At 35.0% G+C, this 21,816-nt stretch overlaps 1 protein-coding gene and 1 pseudogene across 2 annotated transcripts; both read left to right on the top strand.

Annotated features, from left to right (window-relative positions):
- Positions 1 to 846: 846 nt before the first annotated feature.
- On the top strand, positions 847 to 12,869 carry LOC133306714 (uncharacterized; annotated as a pseudogene).
- Positions 12,870 to 15,728: 2,859 nt separating this feature from the next.
- LOC133306692 (uncharacterized) lies at positions 15,729 to 19,937 on the top strand. Of its 2 annotated transcripts, none has more exons than XM_061507050.1 (6): positions 15,729 to 16,097; positions 18,355 to 18,534; positions 18,806 to 18,887; positions 19,093 to 19,182; positions 19,275 to 19,433; positions 19,624 to 19,937. In XM_061507050.1, exons 1-6 carry the CDS (start codon positions 15,846 to 15,848, stop codon positions 19,818 to 19,820), a joined length of 960 nt encoding a protein of 319 aa, XP_061363034.1. In that variant the 5' UTR covers positions 15,729 to 15,845; the 3' UTR covers positions 19,821 to 19,937. The 2 variants fall into 2 exon arrangements, with proteins under 2 accessions (XP_061363034.1, XP_061363033.1); XM_061507049.1 differs by having other exon boundaries at positions 19,075 to 19,182.
- The last annotated feature ends 1,879 nt before the right edge of the window (positions 19,938 to 21,816 follow it).

Raw genomic sequence — 21,816 nt, 5'->3', positions numbered from 1 at the left:
CCAACTCACCTGAAAGTATTCCACAATCTTTTAATGCTATATACGCAACTTGTTTTATTAAGAAGACGAGCTGAAGTGGTAAATATATTCTTTGATGACTAAAAAGGTCACAGGCTTAGTTCCAAAAATTACTCTCTTTTTATAAGAATAAGGCTACGTATAAAAATTATAATTTTTTCAATTTATAATGCGGAGTAATTTTATATGCAACTTATTCTACTTAAGAGAACAACTTTGATTGAATTTCTAAATCAGTTACATAATAAAATCACGAATGTTGAAATCTGTTTCAGCTTGCATGATATATGAGTGTTAGACTTAGACATATATAATATAAAACTATTAGAGGTCATCAATCACTGACTTCTCAATTTAACTTAGGGCGGCTATAACCTTTTTAATAATAATAATAATCCCGTCCTCAGCCCCCAAACCAATCACCTTTTTCTTTTAATAGAAAAATGGGCAATAAAAAAAAAAGTGTGTTCATACTTCATATTATCATTATAAAATAGTGGAGGCTTTTCCCTCAGGCGTAAATGTAATAGATTTTGAATTTATCTACCCAACTTCACCGCACAGGAAGCAACATGGACATGTTGAAAAAGCCAAAACTGAGGAACTTTTCCATGTCCTCTCTCCTCTGTACATATAAAAATAAAAAAATAAATATCACATTTATTACCAAATTTTGATTGGTCTGTCCAGTGAGTAAGTGGTACTCCCCGAGCACCGTAATAATTTCCCCTATGAAGTTAGATTGAAAAGTTTTAATAATTGGAAAGTAACATGGAGGTGTTTGAAAAGTCAAAACTTTCGGAATTCCCACGAAGCTTGATTGAAATGGCTTGCAAGAGGAATATGTCTTTGTAAACTCATAGGAATATGTCTTCAACTCCCAGACCACAAGACACTGACGAAGTATAGGGTTTGTTTCTTATATTCGTTCACTACCCACCGTTTCTTTATTTCTCCCTTTGCAGCTTCACGGTAATACTGATAGAAATAGTGTACATCACATCATCCTCAACAAGTTAGCTTCGGCATTTGATATTGCAATGGCTGCTTGCAAAAGCATCGAATGCAGTTCTTCATATGGGATGATAAGAAAATATGATGTGTTTGTCAGCTTTAGAGGTAAGGACACCCGTTACAATTTCACCGATCATCTTTTTGCTGCTCTCTCTAGAAAAGGGATTCTCTCTTTCAGGGATGATACAAATCTCAAGAAAGGCGAATCCATAGCACCTGAGCTCCTACAAGCAATTGAAGCGTCTCATATTTTTATTGTCATCTTTTCAAAGAACTATGCTTCCTCAACATGGTGCTTGAGAGAACTCGCTAAAATCCTCGATTGTGTTCAAGTATCAGGAAAACGTGTTCTGCCTATTTCCTATGATGTTGATCCTTCTGAGGTGCGAAAACAAGGTGGGGATTATGAGAAAGCCTTTTCGGAACATGAAGAAAGATTCAAAGAAGATTTAGAGAATATGGTGGAAGTGCAAAGATGGAGAGGAGCTCTGACACGAGTTGCCAATCTCTCTGGTTGGGATGTACGGGATAAGTAAGTCATCTTCTCCAATATTGATGGTTTATGCATTTGCAACAACTAGATTAAGCAAATTTAAGGTTTTCATCTAAGATCTTAATTTATGCCGCTCCGATATTGATTGTTTCTTACTGATTTGCTATTCATCGATTTACTTCCCTTCTCAAGCTAGAGGTTAGGGTGAGTACTGTGTAATTTGTTGAAGACGTAACACGTAAATGGGGTCCAAATTTACATGCTTTATGAAAAAAAAAAAAAAAAAAAAAAACTGTGTTCTCATGTCTTGTATAGGTATTTTTTTTATTTTTTTTTCGGTTTTGTTTGGTGTTTGATATGGCGTTGTTAATTTTTTTTAAACTTTCAGGCCACAAAATGCGGAGATTGAAAAAATTGTTAGAGAGTTAATAAGTATATTGTATCCAAAAATTTCAAGTCTTCCAAATGATCTAGTTGGGATACAATCTCCTGTAGAGGAATTGGAAAAGCTTTTACACTTGAGCTCGGTTGATGATGTTCGAGTTATAGGAATTTCTGGAATGGGTGGAATAGGAAAGACAACTCTTGCTAATGTTTTGTATGAAAGAATCTCTCATCAATATGATGTGTGCTGTTTTATTGATGATGTAAGAAAATTTTACAGAGATTATGGTCCAACTGGTGCAGCAAAGCGACTTCTAGGACAAACTCTAAATGAAGAACCCCATCAGATATGTAATCTTTACGGTGCGGCTAATTTGATACGACATAGGCTACGAAATGTAAAGGCCTTTATAGTTCTTGATAATGTTGGTCAAGTTGAAGAACTGGAGAAATTAGCTTTCAATCATGAATGGTTAGGTGCTGGGAGTAGAGTCATCATAATTTCTAGAGATGAGCATGTCTTAAAAGAGTATGGAGTGGATGCGGTTTATAATGTCCAATTCTTGAATCATTGTAATGCACAAAAATTGTTTTGTACAAAAGCTTTCAAATGTGATTATATCATGAGAGATTATGAAAGTTTGACATATGATGCACTTCAATATGCTGATGGGCTACCGCTAGCAATTAAAGTATTGGGCTCATTTTTGTTTGGTCGAGATGTCTCTGAGTGGAGAAGTGCATTGGCTAGACTAAGAGAACATCCAAGCAAAGATATAATGGATGTGCTTCGAGTAAGTTTTGATGGACTAGATGATATGGAAAAGGAAATATTTCTAGATATTGCTTGTTTCTTTTGCCGTAAGGCGGAGACATATGTGAAGGAAGTTCTAGATTTTCGTGGATTTTATCCTGAAATTGGTATAGGAGTTCTCATTGATAAATCGCTCATAACCAATAAGATGGGGATAATTCAAATGCATTACCTGTTGAAAAAACTAGGCAGGAATATTGTTCGAGAAAAATCACCTAAAGAGCCAAGAAAGTGGAGTAGGCTGTGGGACTACAGGGATCTTCAAAATGTTATGTCAAAAAATATGGTAAAATAATTTTTGAATATAAAATCCTAGGTTACCATTTTTCTAGAATCTATAAATAATTTAAAAAATCTAACATTTTCTTTCTTCTTTGCAATGCTTTAGGCAGCAGAAAATCTTGAAGCTATAGTTGTGGAAGGAAATCCTGGCAATTTTCACGAGATTCAAGAAATAACAATGAGCGTGGATGCTCTATCAAAAATGAGTCATCTTAAGTTGCTCATACTTTGTAATATGAATTTTTCAGGAAGCCTCAATTATCTTTCCAATGAATTAGGATATCTTAGTTGGGATAAATATCCTTTCACGTGTTTGCCATCAAGGTTTCAGCCAGATAAACTTGTTGAATTGAAACTGCCAAACAGTAGCATCAAACAACTATGGGAAGGCATAAAGGTATGGTAAATTATTGATCATTTTCTATTTTGTTTTTCTTTAAATGAACAAATAATTATCTCATGTTCTTTCCCGTTTCTCTTAGTTGATTAAAGTAACATAAAGAAAGCTTAAACGTCATTATTAATTTTGTCTCCTACTATTGGCCCTCCTTGCAGTCTCTACCCAACTTGAGATGGATGGATCTCTCTCACTCCGAAAATCTTACGAAGATGCCTGATTTTGGACAGGTCCCAAATCTCGAGAGGCTGACACTTGAAGGATGCATAAAACTTGTGCAGATCGATCCATCCATTGGTATTTTAAGAAAGCTTGCTCATTTGAATTTGAAAAATTGTAAAAATCTAGTCAGTATTCCCAACAACATTTTTCATCTCAGTTCTCTCGAAAACCTAAATCTCTGTGGCTGTTCAAAATTATTTAATAATCAGCTGTTAGAGAAACCAAGGCATGCAGAAAATGTAGAGAAGTTTGATATAAATGGAAGAAGTCCTATCAAATGCCAGTCAACGTTCTCCATCTCTAAAATTCTAATGTTGCCTTTCCGTGGTTTCTATTCTCCAAGACATGAGGATTCAGTTGGTTTATTGTTGCCTTCTTTGCCTCGTTTCCCATGTTTGCGATATCTTGACCTAAGTTTCTGCAATCTACTTCAAATCCCTGATGCAATAGGAGGGTTACATTGTTTACAAAGCTTAAAGTTGGGGGGAAACAATTTTGTTACACTACCATCTACACTCAAGGAACTTTCCAAACTTTTATATTTGAATTTGGAGCACTGTAAGCAGCTCAAATATTTGCCTGAGCTCCCAAGTACTGTCCCAATTTATGGAGAAACACATGTTGATAGATATTGGGCAGGATTTAATATATTTGACTGTCTCAATTTGAGCGAGATGGAAAACTGTTATAACATGGCTTTCTCTTGGATGATACGAGTCCTTAAGGTGCCGCCGACTCCATCTTTCCTTTCCCTATCTCTTTTTCACTCTTTTGTGTGTGTGTGTGTGTGTTTGTCTGAACTAATACATAACTAATTTTTGTGGTATAAGGTGCACATGCAATCCTCCCTTCCCTTCCGTCATATTCATATTGTTATTCCTGGAAGTGGAATTCCAAGGTGGTTCAACAATCAAAATGTGGGTAGTTCAATAAGCATGGATCCATCTCCAATTCTGCACGACAAATATTGCATAGGTGTTGCTTGCTGCGCAGCATTTGTGGCACATGATGATCCAACTAATTTGAGTGATACAAGTCTACCTCATTATTTTCAAAAAATTTGGCTCGGTTTCGAAAACACAACGCGTGGATATTTTGCCCATCTTCCGATACATTTTGAGAAAGATCTGGTCACTGTTGAATCTGATCACTTGTTGTTACTCTTTTTCACTCGGGAAGTATTCATTGATGACTGTGTAAATTTTATATCACAAGGATCAAATGATCTTGATGGTATCAAATTGGTGGCAACCATGCCATATCAGCCCAAAGGTTTGCACGTGGAGGTGAAAAATTGTGGTTATCGCTGGGTATTTGAGGAGGATCTGGAACAATTAAACACAAGAATGATGCATGTCAGAAATTTATCGGTTCGGAAGCGCAAGTTTTTAACAATTGATAGTAGCAGTTCCATTTCGGCTACGCCTCCATTAAAGAAATTATAATCCATTTGAGGTAATATTTGATACGGCACGGCATTAATATTGTTATAAATTTATAATAATTCATAACTACTCTGTTTTTGTATCTTGATGATGCTGATTTTGTTTTTCTATTCTCTTTCCAGGCTAGAGTCAATATTAATTCAGAACATTGTTGAAGTGAGCATAAGCATATTGGGTCATGGATTGTCATAGGTGATCTATAGCTAGTTGTCATCATTTCAAGGGAGTAAAAGGTAAAGAATGATGCAGCTGTCTTAAGGTAGAATATTGGGGGAGTCTAATTACTTTTATCAGTTTATGAAAGTAAATTATTCAGCATTTCATTGGAAAGAAAGGCTAGCATACTTCAGTTAAAAAATAATGATAATTCTAAAAACCTTGACAATCTATATCATTAAAAACAACTTAACTTATTGATTACAAGAATTACATGTATTAATGATGTGTGCGAATGTTTTCAGTCGCTATAATACCCTGTTTTGCACCCTCACCTTCTTCGAAAGAAAGTTGTTAAGCACACCTCAATTAATTACAAAATTGATTTTCTTCTCCAACTATATGGAGCTAAGACTTATGATGTGAGAACATTTACTTGGACTTGAAAACATCCTCAGTATCTGATAATGGACAACAAAGCAAAATTAGACAACGAAAATTTAAAACTCTTTTGTAAAGAACTTAGAGAAAAGACTGACAATAAATTGGGTAATGGACCTAAAAACAGATTTTATTTTGTTAAAAGAGACTGAAGGTTGTAGATATTGAGCGACCCTATACTGACTACGAGCATGTTCAGCGGCTGATACCTTAACTTAAACCTTATAAATTCTGTATATAGTACTACCACAAGGAGTAATTTTACCACTGATTCTTGCGTTGCTTTTGGTTTGAGTGTATAATTATCTTCCTTGGATCTTCAATTTGGTAATAGTTCTAGCTGAATAATTGATACGTTGACTTTAATCTTTTAATTATCAGATTCATGGAGGTTCGATTGGAATCGGTACATTTGCAACTCAGATAGCTAAATACCGAGGAGCAAGAGTATTTGTTACTGCAGGTTCAGTAGCGTAGCGCTTTTCATGTTATTGAGTATTAGTCAATGACCATATATTTAGATGTGGAGATTAGCTTTCAGTGAAACTGACGTTTTAAAGTAGTTAATATCCAATCTCGTTCATTGAAATTCCAGGCAATGTTTGCGAAAATTTTATTCTAGATTTAGTACACCTTGATGTGTTATTGTGATTGATGTGTAGTGGCAGGTGTTGATGTTATTCTCGATTGTTTGGGAGCATCCTACTATCAAAGAAATCTTGACAGCTTAAATTTTGATGGAAGGCTTTTTATTATCGGATTTCAAGGGGGGGTTTCTACAGAAGTAGGGTAGATCTCCGCTCTTTACTTGCCAAGCGTCTTACTGTACAAGGTATTACAAATTTTGTCCTTTTCTAATAGATGCTCCTGTTCAATTTTTGTTGAGATATATAGTCCCACATTAGTTGTATGAGCAACTAATGTGGAGTTTATAAGGATTTGGGCACTCCCACCTTTTGAGCTAGCTTTTAGGGTGTTTATCCCAAGGTTCTTTACATGGTATCAGAGCCTCGCCGCTCCCCACTTTCTCTTGTGGACTTTCTTAGCACAGGTAGGCTGGACCTGTTGCATCTTCCACTCTTCAAGCCCAATGGGCTCTCGTGTGAGGGGGCGTGTTGAGATATATAGTCCCACATTGGTTGTATGAGTAACTAATGTGGAGTTTATAAGGACTTGGGCACTCCCACCCTTTGAGCTAGCTTTTGGGGTGTTGTATCCTAAGGTTCTTTACAATTTTAGTTTTCTACATGTAAATATTTTTCTGTACAAGTACGAACATGGTGCTACATCTTGTATGTTGGAATATGAAAAATCAAACTTAATGAAATTGACGTAAAAAGTCAATCACTGATGTTAATAATTACAAAAATACAAAGTAATCCAGGAAATTCTACTTAATTTGGACAGAGGGAAGAATAATGAGAAAATTTAAAATAATGACAAATTAATTTTCCAATGACTTCTACTTACAAATTTTGTTTGTGCTTTTCAACTTAAAATGACAAAAGTGGTTTGGTTTTTAAAACCGATCTGTGAAAACAGGTTTGGTTTGCGCTCCATCCACACTCCTAGTTCTTGATTATATCTCTTTTGGTATTTCTGCGTCGAGCTTCTTCCTAGTTTTTCATTTTCTAGTTGTTTCAATCACCGTATTTCCCTTGTTTTCTACATTGTGCTTTCTTCCAGACTTACCTTCCGCAAGAGTTGTCGCACCCCTTCCGAGGTTCTCATTCTTTTGATTTTATTCTTGAACATGTTTTTTGTGTGAAGACATATTAGACAACCAGCATTTTCATAATTGGAACGTGTGCTTTTTTTTTTATGGTGTATGGTAGGATCTGAATGTAGTTGAACATGACATTTATAATATTGTATGGTGGATTGTGTACAGGGGCTGGCTTGCGTAATAGAAGTCCTGAGAATAAAGCAGCGATAATTAGTGAAGTGGAGAAGAATTTTTGGCCTGCAGTGATAATAGAAGTCCTGGGAATCAGGTTGCTGTTTTGTGGTATTAGATAGGGATCTGATGTATCCCATGGTTTGAAATTATATCTTGTATTTTCTGGTGGCACTGTTTGTATTTACGTAAGACATGATGTTGATTTCTTTAATGCACTATGTTTTATATAACCGTTATGCATTCAATTATATGGGCGCGTATACCATATTCGTGTAAGTACCTTTGCCGGCGCGGGACATTACAACTGGACTAAAAATATAGCTGATTCTAAGAGATGTTGGTTTCTTGAAACTCACTGCTTAAAGCGAAGTACATTTCAACAGCAAATCAAGTTTTTTTGGGCTTTGTTCAGTTAGAAGAATTAATTTTTTTCATACTGACCAAATATTCAAACTCAAATAGTTAAAACAAAGAAAGATGGAATAACATGGAAAAAAGATGGAAGCAGCTAGTATAGTTCAGTCCTCTAAATGGCAAATGGACTTTAGTTCAGTCCTCTAAATACTTTGTTATACTTAAAAGTATACACTTCTACAAACTACAAAGTCAGCTGATATATCATATATTTTCTCAGAACAACCTCATGTTAAACAAAATACTAAATAAGAAGCATTAAATTTCAGAGTCATTAAAGCAAAGGCATAACTTTCCAGTGCCGAGTCCAACTCACCTGAAAGTATTCCACAATCTTTTAATACTATATACGCAACTTATTTTATTAAGAAGACGAGCTGATGAAACAGTGGTAAATCACTAAATCTGTTTTTTTATGACTAAAAAGGTCATGGGTTTTGTAACCAAAAAAAAAAAAAAAAAGTCATGGGTTTAGTTCCAAAAATTACTCTCTTCTTATAAGGATAAAGTTGCATATTAAAATCCTTACTCTATAGACGGAATATGATGTGGAGTGATTTTTTTTTCTTTTTTGATTCAAAAAGTTTAAATGAGATATCAGTATTTTATTAAGGTTAGAAAAGATTCCTTAATTTCTTTGAGAATTTTTAAGAGAAATTACATGTGGAGTGATTTTATATTCAACTTATTCTACTTGAGAGAATAACTTTCATTGAATTTCTAAATCAGTTACAGAATAAAATCAAGAATGTTGAAATTTATTTCAGCTTGCATCAAATATAATATAAAACTATTAAAACGGTTCATGAGTATTTCATGTAAAAAAATCATCATATTATTTAATCATAATTCTTTATTAATAATAAGATAAAAATCATGATAGGATAAAAGAAAAAAAAAAGTATATAATTTTTGTACAGATGGTTATGATAAAATTACATAATTATATCATCATTTTCACAGGTAAGAGGCGGTCCCATCAGTCACTGGCTTAAGCTTTAAAGCTTTTGGTGTGTAATTAGAAAAATATTAAAAACAATGGAACTTCACTTCTCAGTTTAGCCAATGCACCGACACTGAAGTATAGGGTTTTTTTCTTATATTCGTTCCCTACCCACCGTTTCTTTATTTCGGTAAACAGTTGTATTCCAGTTTCAGCTTCACAGTAATACTGATAGAATATTAAAAATAGTTAGCTTATGGCATTTGATGTTGCAATGGCTGCTTGCAAAAGCATCGAATGCAGTTCTTCATATGGGATGATAAGAAAATATGATGTGTTTGTCAGCTTTAGAGGTAAGGATACCCGCTACAATTTCACCGATCATCTTTTTGCTGCTCTCTCTAGAAAAGGGATTCTTACTTTCAGGGATGATACAAATCTCAAGAAAGGCGAATCCATAGCACCTGAGCTCCTGCAAGCAATTGAAGGGTCTCAAATTTTTATTGTCATCTTTTCAAAGAACTATGCTTCCTCAACATGGTGCTTGAGAGAACTCGCTAAAATCCTCGATTGTGTTCAAGTATCTGGAAAACGTGTTCTGCCTATTTTCTATGATGTTGATCCATCTGAGGTGCGAAAACAAGGTGGGGATTATGAGAAAGCCTTTTCGGTACATGAAGAGAGATTCAAAGAAGATTTAGACAAGATGGTGGAAGTGCAAAGATGGAGAGGAGCTCTGACACGAGTTGCCAATCTCTCTGGTTGGGATGTACGGGATAAGTAAGTCATCTTCTCCAATATTGATGGTTTATGCATTTGCAACAACTAGATTAAGCAAATTTAAGGTTTTCATCTAAGATCTTAATTTATGCCGCTCCGATATTGATTGTTTCTTACTGATTTGCTATTCATCGATTTACTTCCCTTCTCAAGCTAGAGGTTAGGGTGAGCGCTGTGTAATTTGTTGAAGACGTAACACGTAAATGGGGTCCAAATTTACATGCTTTATGAAAAGAAAAAAGAAAAAAAAGAAAAACTGTGTTCTCATGTCTTGTATAGGTATTTATTTTATTTTTTGGTTTTGTTTGGTGTTTGATATGGCGTTGTTGATTTTCTTTAAACTTTCAGGCCACAAAATGCAGAGATTGAAAAAATTGTTAGAGAGTTAATGAGTATATTGCATCCAGAAATTTCAAGTCTTCCAAATGATCTAGTTGGGATAGAATCTCCTGTAGAGGAATTGGAAAAGCTTTTACACTTGAGCTCGGATGATGATGTTCGAGTTATAGGAATTTCTGGAATGGGTGGAGTAGGAAAGACAACTCTTGCTACTGTTTTGTATGAAAGAATCTCTCATCAATATGATGCGTGCTGTTTTATTGATGATGTCAGCAAATTTTATAGAGATTATGGTCCAACTGGTGCAGCAAAGCGACTTCTAGGACAAACTCAAAATGAAGAACCCCATCAGATATGTAATCTTTACGGTGCGGCTAATTTGATACGACATAGGCTACGAAATGTAAAGGCCTTTATAGTTCTTGATAATGTTGGTCAAGTTGAAGAACTGGAGAAATTAGCTGTCAATCGTGAATGGTTAGGTGCTGGGAGTAGAATCATCATACTTTCTAGAGATGAGCATGTCTTAAAAGAGTATGGAGTGGATGCGGTTTATAGAGTCCAACTCTTGAATCATTGTAATGCACAAAAATTGTTTTGTTCAAAAGCTTTCAAATGTGATGATATCATGAGAGATTATGAAAGTTTGACATATGATGCAGTTCGATATGCTGATGGGCTACCATTAGCAATTAAAGTATTGGGCTCTTTTTTGTTTGGTCGAGATGTCTCTGAGTGGAGAAGTGCATTGGCTAGACTGAGAGAAAATCCAAGCAAAGATGTCATGGATGTGCTTCGAGTAAGTTTTGATGGACTGGATGATATGGAAAAGGAAATATTTCTAGATATTGCTTGTTTCTTTTGCCTTGAGGTGGAGACATATGTGAAGGAAGTTCTAGATTTTTGTGGATTTTATCCTGAAATTGGTATAGGAGTTCTCATTGATAAATCGCTCATAACCAGTAAGATGGGGATAATTGAAATGCATGACCTGTTGAAAGAACTAGGCAGGAGTATTGTTCGAGAAAAATCACCTAAAGAGCCAAGAAAGTGGAGTAGGCTGTGGGACTACTGGGATCTTCAAAATGTTATGTTAAAAAATATGGTAAAATAATTTTTGAATATAAAATCCTAGGTTACCATTTTTCTAGAATCAATAATAATTTAAAAAATCTAACATTTTCTTTCTTCTTTGCAATGCTTTAGGCTGCAGAAAATCTTGAAGCTATAGTTATGCAAAGAATTCCTGACAATTTTCACGAGATTCAAGAAATAACAATGAGGGCAGATGCTCTATCAAAAATGAGTCATCTTAAGTTGCTCATACTTTGGAATATGAATTTTTCAGGAAGCCTCAGTTATCTTTCCAATGAATTAGGATATCTTAGTTGGAATAAATATCCTTTCACGAGTTTGCCATCAAGGTTTCAGCCAGATAAACTTGTTGAATTGAAACTGCCAAACAGTAGCATCAAACAACTATGGGAAGGCATAAAGGTTTGGTAAACTATTGATCGTTTTCTATTTTGTTTTTCTTTAAATGAACAAATAATTATCTCATGTTCTTTCCCGTTTCTCTTAGTTGATTAAAGTAACATAAAGAAAGCTTAAACGTCATTATTAATCTTGTCTCCTACTATTGGGTCTCCTTGCAGTCTTTACCCAACTTAGATGGATGGATCTCTCTCACTCCGAAAATCTTACGAAGATGCCGGATTTTGGACAGGTCCCAAATCTTGAGAAGCTGACACTTGAAGGATGCATAAAACTTGTGCAGATCGATCCATCCATTGGTATTCTAAGAAAGCTTGCCGATTTGAATTTGAAAAATTGTAAAAATCTTGTTAGTATTCCCAACAACTTTTTTGGACAGGCCCCTAATCTTGAGAGGCTGACACTTGAAGGATGCATAAAACTTGTGCAGATCGATCCATCCATTGGTGTTCTAAGAAAGCTTGCTCATTTGAATATGAAAAATTGTAAAAATCTAGTCAGTATTCCCAACAACATTTTTCATCTCAGTTCTCTCGAAAACCTAAATCTCTGTGGCTGTTCAAAATTATATAATAATCAGCTGTTAGAGAAACCAAGGCATGCAGAAAATTTAAAGAAGTTTTATATAAAGGGAAGAAATCCTATCAAATGCCAGTCAACGTTCTCCATCTCTGAAATTCTAATGTTGCCTTTCCGTGGTTTCTGTTCTCCAAGACATGAGGATTCAGTTGGTTTATTGTTGCCTTCTTTGCCTCGTTCCCTATATTTGCGAAATCTTGACCTAAGTTTCTGCAATCTACTTCAAATCCCTGATGCTATTGGAAGGTTACATTGTTTAGAAAGATTAAAGTTGGGGGGAAACAATTTTGTTACACTACCATCTACCATCAAGGAACTTTCCAAACTTATATATTTCAACTTGGAGCACTGTAAGCAGCTGAAATATTTGCCTGAGCTCCCAAGTACTCTCCCAATTTATGGAGAAACACGTTTTGATGGATTTTGGGCAGGATTAAATATATTTGACTGTCCCAATTTGAGCGAGATGGAAAACTGTTATAACATGGCTTTTTCTTGGATGATATGACTCCTTAAGGTACCGACTCCATCTTTCCTTTCCCTATCTCTCTTTCCCTCTCTCTTTTTTGTGTGTCTTTTGTGTGTCTGAACTAATACATAACTAATTTTTGTGGTATAAGGTGCACATGCAATCCTCCCTTCCCTTCGGTGAGATTCATATTGTTATTCCTGGAAGTGGAATTCCAAGGTGGTTCAACAATCAAAATGTGGGTAGTTCAATAAGCATGGATCCATCTCCAATTCTGCATGACAAATATTGGATAGGTGTTGCTTGCTGCGCAGCATTTGTGGTACATGATGATCTGACTAATTTGAGTGATACAAGACCACCTAATTATTTCCAAACTCTTTGGCTCGGTTTTGAAAAAAAATGGTGGAGGAGTTTTGCCCATCCTCCGATACATTTTGAGAAAGATCTGGTCACTGTTGAATCTGATCACTTGTTGTTACTCTTTTTCACTCGGGAAGTATTCATTGATGACTGTGTAAATTATTTATCACAAGGATCAAATGATCTTGATGGTATCAAATTGGTGGTAACCATGCGAGATCAGCCCAAAGGTTTGCACGTGGAGGTGAAAAATTGTGGTTATCGCTGGGTATTTGAGGAGGATCTGGAACAATTAAACACAAGAATGATGCATGGCAGAAATTCATCGGTTCAGAAGCGCAAGTTTTTAACAATGGATAGTAGCAATTCAAATTCAGCTACACCTCCATTAAAGAAATTCTAATCCATTTGAGGTAATATTTGATGCGGCAAGGCATTATTATTGTTATAAATTTATAATCTTTCATAACTACTCTGTTTTTGTATCTTGATGATGGTGATTTTGTTTTTCTATTCTCTTTCCAGGCATTTACTTGGACTTGAAAACATCCTCAGTATCTAATAATGGACAACAAAGCAAAATTAGACAATGAAAATTTAAAACTCTAAAGAACTTCGAGAAAAGGCTGACAATAAATTGGGTAATGGACTTTATTTTGTTAAGAGACTGAAGGTTGTAGATATTGAGGGACCCTATACTGACTACGAGCATGTTCAGCGGCTGATACCTCTAACTTAGTAAATCTGTATTGAACCTTGTAAATTCTGTATATAGTACTACCACAAGGAGTAATTTTTTCACTGATTCTTGCGTTGCTTTTGGTTTGACTGTGTAATTATCTTCCTTGGATCTTTTATTTGGTAATAGTTCTAGCTGAATAATTGATATGTTGACTTTAATCTTTTAATTATCAGATTCATGGAGGTTCGAGTCGAATCGGTACACTTGCAATTCAGATAGCTAAATACCGGGGAGCAAGAGTATTTGTTACAGCAGGTTCAGTAGTGCTTTTCATGTTATTGAGTATTAGTCAATGACCATATATTTAGATGTGGAGATTAGCTGTCAGTGTTAAACGATATATTGAGTACTCCTTGATGTTTATTGTGATTGATGTGTGGTGGCAGGTGTATGGTAGGATCTGAGTGTAGTTGAACATGACATTTATAATTTAATATGGTGCATTATGTATAGGGGCTGGCTTGCGTAATAGAAGTCCTGAAAATAAAGCAGCGATAATTAGTGAAGTGGACAAGAATGTTTGGCCTGCAATTGCAGAAGGAAAGGTTAAGACTGTTATCTTCAAATCTTTCCCCCTTTCTGAAGCAGCCGAGGCTCACCGGCTTATGGAAAGCAGCCAGCATATTGGGAAGATATTGCTTGTGCCCTGAACACACCGTGGTAAATACTGAAGTAGATGTCATACTTTGGATCATTTGAGTTTGGACTTCTTTCTGTATTTTGACCTCAGGATTCTCATTTAGTTGTGGTTTAAAATTACTGTTAAATATGTTATTAATTGTGTACGAGGGATCCATGTTGGGTGTGTATACTTAAATTTCTTTCTTCTTTTTTGATTTGATTTGACTGAGTTATTTTTCTATCTTTCACTACATACTTGAAACTTGAATTTGCTTCGTTTGGGAACGGAAATGAAAGAATGAAAGTGGAAGGATAGAAATTCACATATTGTTTTGAAATATGGTTAAATATGTTTGGCTATAAATTTTTTTGGTACAACTATGCAAGGCTTTTAGTTGAGCAATGCGAAAATCAGGATTAAAAGAAATATATGGCAATGATGTCAGATTATGTGAGGAAGAAGCTGAAGCATATGATGCACATGATGATGGAGCAGCGGTAGCACATAGAGGTTTTACTATTGGTGCTTGCATTCACGATTAATACACCAACTTCACCGTACCGTTTCACTCACAATTCCTTTCAAGAATATGATTAAAAAAGAAAAAGAAAAAGGGGCCCATTAATAATGGATACGCCTAATCAATTCCCACAACAATTCAACGATGCACAAATATGCGTGTATTCAACAGCGATAAAGGAAAATAAATTTTAAAAAAGTTGAATATATAGAATGCGCATTCACCGCGTGACAGATTGTAAGCACAAGCATTTAGCCAAACAACCGTGTGAAGAAACTAATTGGTTGAATGTATACATGCAAAAGCATGCCCATGCCATGATGTTACTCAAAAGAAACAGTATGGAATAGTTAAAATCAAATCAGCATGCAGCTTTTAATGACCCACTTAGAAAGAGCTTAACGGTCCTCAGCAGAAAATCTTTTGTATATAAACCAATAATGGCTCCTCATTTAGCCCAAAGCAAATACTAACAGCTTGAAATAAACCTAATAGTGGCTCCTCGTTTAGTCCAAAACAAATACAACAGCTTCATATAAACCATGGAATAAACCTACTAGCGCCTGCCACCTGGCACGTTTTGACAATTTTTTGTCCAATAAACATATTTAATAGTGGGATAACTTTGATCCTAAGGAGAACATAAAATTTGAGATAAAAAAAAAAAAAAAAAAACATTAGAAGCATGGAATAGAGTTAACTCAGAGAAAGTGACACCAGAGGATCAAACTTTAAAACATGCAGACAAATAAAGACTTTTAACCTCAAAATAATAAGACATCTTGCAAATTATCGTATAACATATTCTTTTCCTCTGTTCCTTTTTCAAGCATTACTCTGCTTGTGGATCTCCTCCCACTCACTTTTCATTTGCTTGGACAGAAGGGTCGTGTCGTGTCCCTGACAAAGTCTTATGAACAATTGAGTACTATTAGTAGGACTAGTACACTAGCGGTTTTTGTGTACTTCTCAGAGTGATATATAGAGAGAGAAGAAGAACCAAAATCGAAAATAATGAAGGCTATAGTGATAACCACTCCGGGTGGTCCTGAAATGCTGCAGCTACAAGACGTTGAAGACCCCAAAATCAGATACGACGAAGTCCTCATCCGAGTTCATGCCACCGCACTTAACAGAACCAACATGTTTCAGATAAATGGATCCTACCCTTCCCCTGAAGGTGCAAGTCCATGCCCAGGTCTTGAGTGTTCCGGAACTATCGAATCCGTTGGCAAAAACGTTTCCAGGTGGAAAATCGGCGATCAGGTATACCTATATCTCTTCCTTTTGCAAATGGGTTTCTATATTGCAATTTTGGTCTCTTCAAAAGTTTTAAACTTTTCGAGTTCTGTAGCAAAGACTACATATGCTTTTACTTTGAATTAGTATTGTGTATATATGCCCAGACTCAGCTTGATGATTGAACATTACTTTTTCATCATGGAAATTATAATCTCTATTGATCCCTTAATTAGTGTTGACTATGAATGAGGTTACGTTATGCTGGGGTTTTGAGAATACTGTTAGAATTGAATATACACACACATATGCAAGAGACAACCACACAAAGCGTATCTATAAAAAAAAAACTTTTCTTTTCTATTCTTGCTTTCTTGCTCTTTCTCTTTTTCTCTTGATCTACTTTTCATACAAACTATCAAAGGCTATTTATAAGCTATGAAACTGACAAACATAACTCCACACATAACACCCTCATTACTTTATAACTGACTCATTAATATTCTAAGTGACATAACTTCAAACTCATTAATGTCCACTAACACAAACCTAAGGACATGACTCTTCACCAGAAAACTCTTCACATTTCTATTTTCTATTTTCTATTTTTATCTCATTAAAATTTAACCCAACAAAACTCCCTCATAAATTTTAAATTCTTCTTTCTTTCTTCGAGTTGCTTCTACTTTTCTTCAACTTTCTGATCGCGCCTGCTTTCTTCAATCTTGATCACTGACAAAAAACATCTAACACCTTCCAACTTAATTAACTCAAAAAAACATCTCCCCTGCAATTATTTTTCTGAACATATTTTATTTTATCTGGTGGCTTCTTCAATTTGATATTTTCAGTTTCATTAGCAGGACTTTCCTTGTTTCCATTCGCTGCATCTTCTTCACCTGCAAGTTTCTCGTCACCCAAATTCTTCTCAGTTTCATTCGCCACTTCATCAGTTGCTTTCACAATTTTATTTCCTCGTCCAATCCTAATTTCTGCATCATTGGTATTGTCAACAAAACCTCTTTTTCTCTTCAAGACCACATCCTTTTCTTCAAATGCACCTTCCATTTTTTCGCCGTTCTCGGCTCCTTCATTGCCGTCTTCCTCGCACCTCCTCAATGGCATCTCGGACCAGCGACCTATGCCGGTCGCCGACGTCGACCTCGTCACGCCGGGGTCGAAGTCTCTTCCAAAACATGAACTCGGTGATTTAGCCGGGATCTCCCCCATCCCGGTTATCAACATGAGACTCGGATTCGCAATCTCCTCCAAGCCGGTCTCCATCAAGCATCTCGGATTCCACGCTTGTCGTTCCTTTGCTGGCTTCTCAAGCTCCTTCGACATCTCGTCTTCTTCCTTATCCTCTCTATCCGTCTTCTGAATTGACTCGCCGCTCTCAGCGTCTTCGATCACGGCTCCTATAGCCGCAGTCATCGTCTTTTTCTCTGATTCATCTCTCTCACGCTCCAATGCGTCGATCTTCTCCGCGGATACGTTGCCGTTGGCAACCTCGGACTCCGCCATCTCGGTCTCTTCTTCATCCGCATCATTCTCCTCATCTTCATCATCATCATTGAAGATTTCATCTTCTTCATTAATCAGATCAAAACGTCCAGGCAAGTATTTTGTTATGAAGGCCATTAGAAAATCCTTCCACATATTATTAAAGTCGCGGCAGTTCCATGTACGGAACCATTTGATTGCGCTTCCTCTGAGTCTTCTCATGGCTACCTGCCATTTGTCCTCCGTCCAGGTTTTTTCTTTTCGAAAATGTTCCTTCAACAGAGAAGCCAATCTAATGCTTCTTCCTTATCTCCATGGAAGAGTGGCACCTCCAACTCGCTCTTTTTCTCCATAGCTTTGATACCAATTTGTTAGAATTGAATATCCACACAGATGCAAGAGACAACCACACAAAGCGTATCTATAAAAAAAACTTTTCTTTTCTATTCTTGCTTTCTTGCTCTTTCTCTTTTTCTCTTGATCTCTTGATCTACTTTTCATACAAACTATCAAAGGCTATTTATAAGCTATAAAACTGACAAACATAACTCCACACATAACACCCTCATTAGTTTATAACTGACTCATTAATATTTTAACTGACATAACTTCAAACTCATTAATGTCCACTAACACAAACCTAAGGACATGACTTTTCACCAGAAAACTCTTCACATTTCTATTTTCTATTTTCTATTTTTATCTCATTAAAATTTAACCCAACAAATACGTCAGTTTGTTTTCCTATCTATGAATGAAAATTATGAGATTTGGTTTACAGGTGTGTGCTCTTCTCAGTGGAGGAGGATATGCTGAGAAAGTTGCTGTTCCTGCTGGACAAGTTCTTCCGGTTCCACACGGGGTTTCTCTCAAGGATGCAACTAGTTTTCCTGAGGTTGCATGCACTGTGTGGTCAACTGTTTTTATGACGAGCCGGTTATCTCAAGGAGAAACCTTGTTGGTATATGCTATGATAAACTGATAACTTCTCAGGAGACTACAATAATCTATTCTCTCAAAAGCATGGTTGTTTTTGTGCTGCTAAATTTCAATGGCTGAAAGCATATCCCTATGACTCTACTAGCATGTTCAATGGCTCATAGTCATACCTAAACTTAAAAAAATCTATTTTGGTTTCAGTTTCACTGCTTAATTTTCCTCCTAGGTTCTTTTATTTGGTAATAGTTCTAGCTTAATAGTTGATGTGTTAACTTTGACCTACTAATTCTCAGATCCATGGAGGTTCCAGTGGAATCGGTACATTTGCAATTCAGATAGCAAAATACCAAGGAGCAAGAGTATTTGTTACTGCAGGTTCAGCAGTGCTTTCTTTACATGTTATTGAGCAATAGTCAGTGACCATATATTTAGATGTGGAGATTAGCTGTCTGACATTTTATCCAGTGAAACTGATGTGTTTTTAAGTAATTATCACCCAATCTCATTCATTGAAATTCCAAGCAATGTTTACCAAAATTTTATTCTACATATTGCTTAGCAGGTAGTGAGGAGAAACTAGCTTTTTGCAAGGGTATTGGAGCTGATGTGGGCATCAATTACAAAACAGAGGACTTTGTTTCAAGGATAAAGGAAGAAACTGGTGGTCAAGGTATTATTATCTCTAGGAAGCATGATGTAATTTCCCGGCATTCCTCATTGTTAAATAATCTATGCTATATTGTAATTGATGTGTGGTGGCAGGTGTTGATGTTATTCTTGATTGTATGGGAGCATCCTATTATCAAAGAAATCTTGATAGCTTAAATTTTGATGGTAGGCTTTTTATTATCGGCTTTCAAGGAGGGTTTTCTACAGAAGTAGATCTCCGTGCTTTACTTGCCAAGCGTCTTACAGTACAAGGTATATTACAAATTTATGATTGTACCCTTTTCTAATAGATGCTCCTGTTCAAGTTTAGTTTTCTACATGTAAATAATTTTTGTATGCAAGTAAAAACATGGTGCTATATGTAAATATTTTATGGCGTATAGAAGGATCTGACTTTAGTTGAACATGACATTTATAATATCATATGGTGGATTGTGTGTAGGGGCTAGCTTGCGTGTTAGGAGTCCTGAAAATAAAGCAGTGATAATTAGTGAAGTGGAGAAGAATGTTTGGCCTGCAATTGCAGAAGGAAAGGTTAAGCCTGTTATCTTCAAATCTTTCCCTCTTTCTGAAGCAGCCGAGGCTCACCGGCTTATGGAAAGTAGCCAGCATATTGGCAAGATATTGCTTGTGCCTTGAACACCGTCGCAAATAATACATCATATATATACCAATATAATAATCATGAAGAGCATGCATATAGTAAATATGTATTTTCTTAAATATAAAAGTTTTTAAAGGAATTACAACATATATGACGTTTGAAATTTTAGCATTTTCTTAAAATACACAAAAGTGCACAAAATGCACAAGACACATTTCAATCAAAAGAATACATAAGTGATGTTATACGAACTATAATATGAATGTACATGACTTACTTTCTGTTTTGACTGAATAAAGTTGTGGTTTTAAATTACGGCTAGATGTGTTATTGTGTATGAGGAATCCAAGCTTACAACTTACAAGTTACATGTGTATACTTAAACTTGCTGGTTTGACTGAGTTGTTTGTCTATATTTCACCACTTTGAAACTTGAACTTGCTTTGGTTGGTAGCAAATTGAGGGAACGGAAATGAAAGAATGAAAGTGGAAGGATAGAATTTCACGTATTGCTTAGATATATGATTACATTGGGAAGAATAAAAAATGGAAAAAAAATGTCATTTTTAAATTGTTTGGGAAAGATTTTAAAAAAATGAACGGAATACAAACCATAAGCTTTTGAACGGATTTCAAAAATTGTAGGCGTAAAAGTGTAAAATAATAAAATTTGCAAGTTATTAGTTATATTTCTTTAACTTTCACCCTTTTTTGTATAGATTTTTTTTTTTTTGGTGGTTATAGATTGATTTTTTCCAGTTATAACTTATAATGATGATGCTTCTATTCAAAATCATTCTATTCACTTTTTGTCCTAAATATGGGAGTATGAAATTCTTACTATTTTCTGTTATTGCTTTGTGTATGAACAAATTGAGAGAGAAATAATTACATGCTACATTATTTTTAGCAATAATCGAAGTTTTTAGAATATTAATCTAAAATCATTTATAATTAAGGTATATATATATATATATATATATATATATATATATATATATATACTTATCATTTCTCAAGTTGCTTGAAATAATTTTATCTCCGGTAATTAAATTATAATCGTATAAAAAGGGATCAATGGTGATATGAGAAGAGAGAGAAAAAGAGAATCATAATCATTCAAAGGTGAATCAATTAATATAAAAAAATAAATAAAAAAACAACGTAGTTTTGGGTGGCCAGAGATAAACTTATTTCAAGTTGCTGGAAAAATATTTTTTCATATATATATATATAGGCTTTAATGTTTCTAAAGTGAACGTAGATAAGTTTTCTATATTCGCACCCAAAACGACGTCGTTTTAGGTTGAAAAATTAAAAAATTATAATGAAAGAGACTATTATAACCCTGAAATAATTTAAAATTGCAAAAACACCATGATTTCCGTCCAAAAACGACGTCGTTTCGATGAACATTAGATAAAGTTATCTAAAGTAACATTAGAAAAACAAACCCTATATATATATATATATAGGGGAAAATATTTCTGCAGCCACTTTAGATAAGATTGTCCTCAGCTACCTTTTTTTCACTAAGTACGATCGGTCGTACATTAAATCGTACATTAAAATTGTATTTTCTCTCTCCGCCACGTCAGCAGACAATGTCTGAGAAAAGAGAAAAAAAGAACAGCTTTATTGTTATTACTAAGTACGACCGGTCGTACTTAGTAAAAAGGAGTAGCTGTAGACAATTTTATCTAAAGTAGTAGTTGTAAAAATACTTTTCCCGTAGATATATATATATATATATGTAAGGTTGAATTGACGCGACTTGAGTACATGTATTAGTGAGAAATGAATCTTCTCATGAAATGATGTTAAAAAACTCAATTATTTGAATAACAATGATGAAAAATGCATTATAAGATAAAGGATAAGAAAATGATAATAATTGATTTATGGAAAAAGTGTGTATCATTTTTAAATATATAAAATTATATTATTTTAAGAGAGAAAAAGAGATAGATAAAAGAGGAAAGATAGTTGACAAAAAAAATAAATATGTGGGTCTCACATCTTTTTTTTTTT

This window comes from Gastrolobium bilobum, unplaced genomic scaffold, assembly GCF_033153095.1.
Source record: "Gastrolobium bilobum isolate Gb01-03AN ecotype WA unplaced genomic scaffold, APGP_CSIRO_Gbil_v1 utg4375, whole genome shotgun sequence".
NCBI classification, from domain to species: Eukaryota; Viridiplantae; Streptophyta; class Magnoliopsida; order Fabales; family Fabaceae; genus Gastrolobium; species Gastrolobium bilobum.
This window is presented reverse-complemented; position numbering and strand designations above follow the sequence as displayed.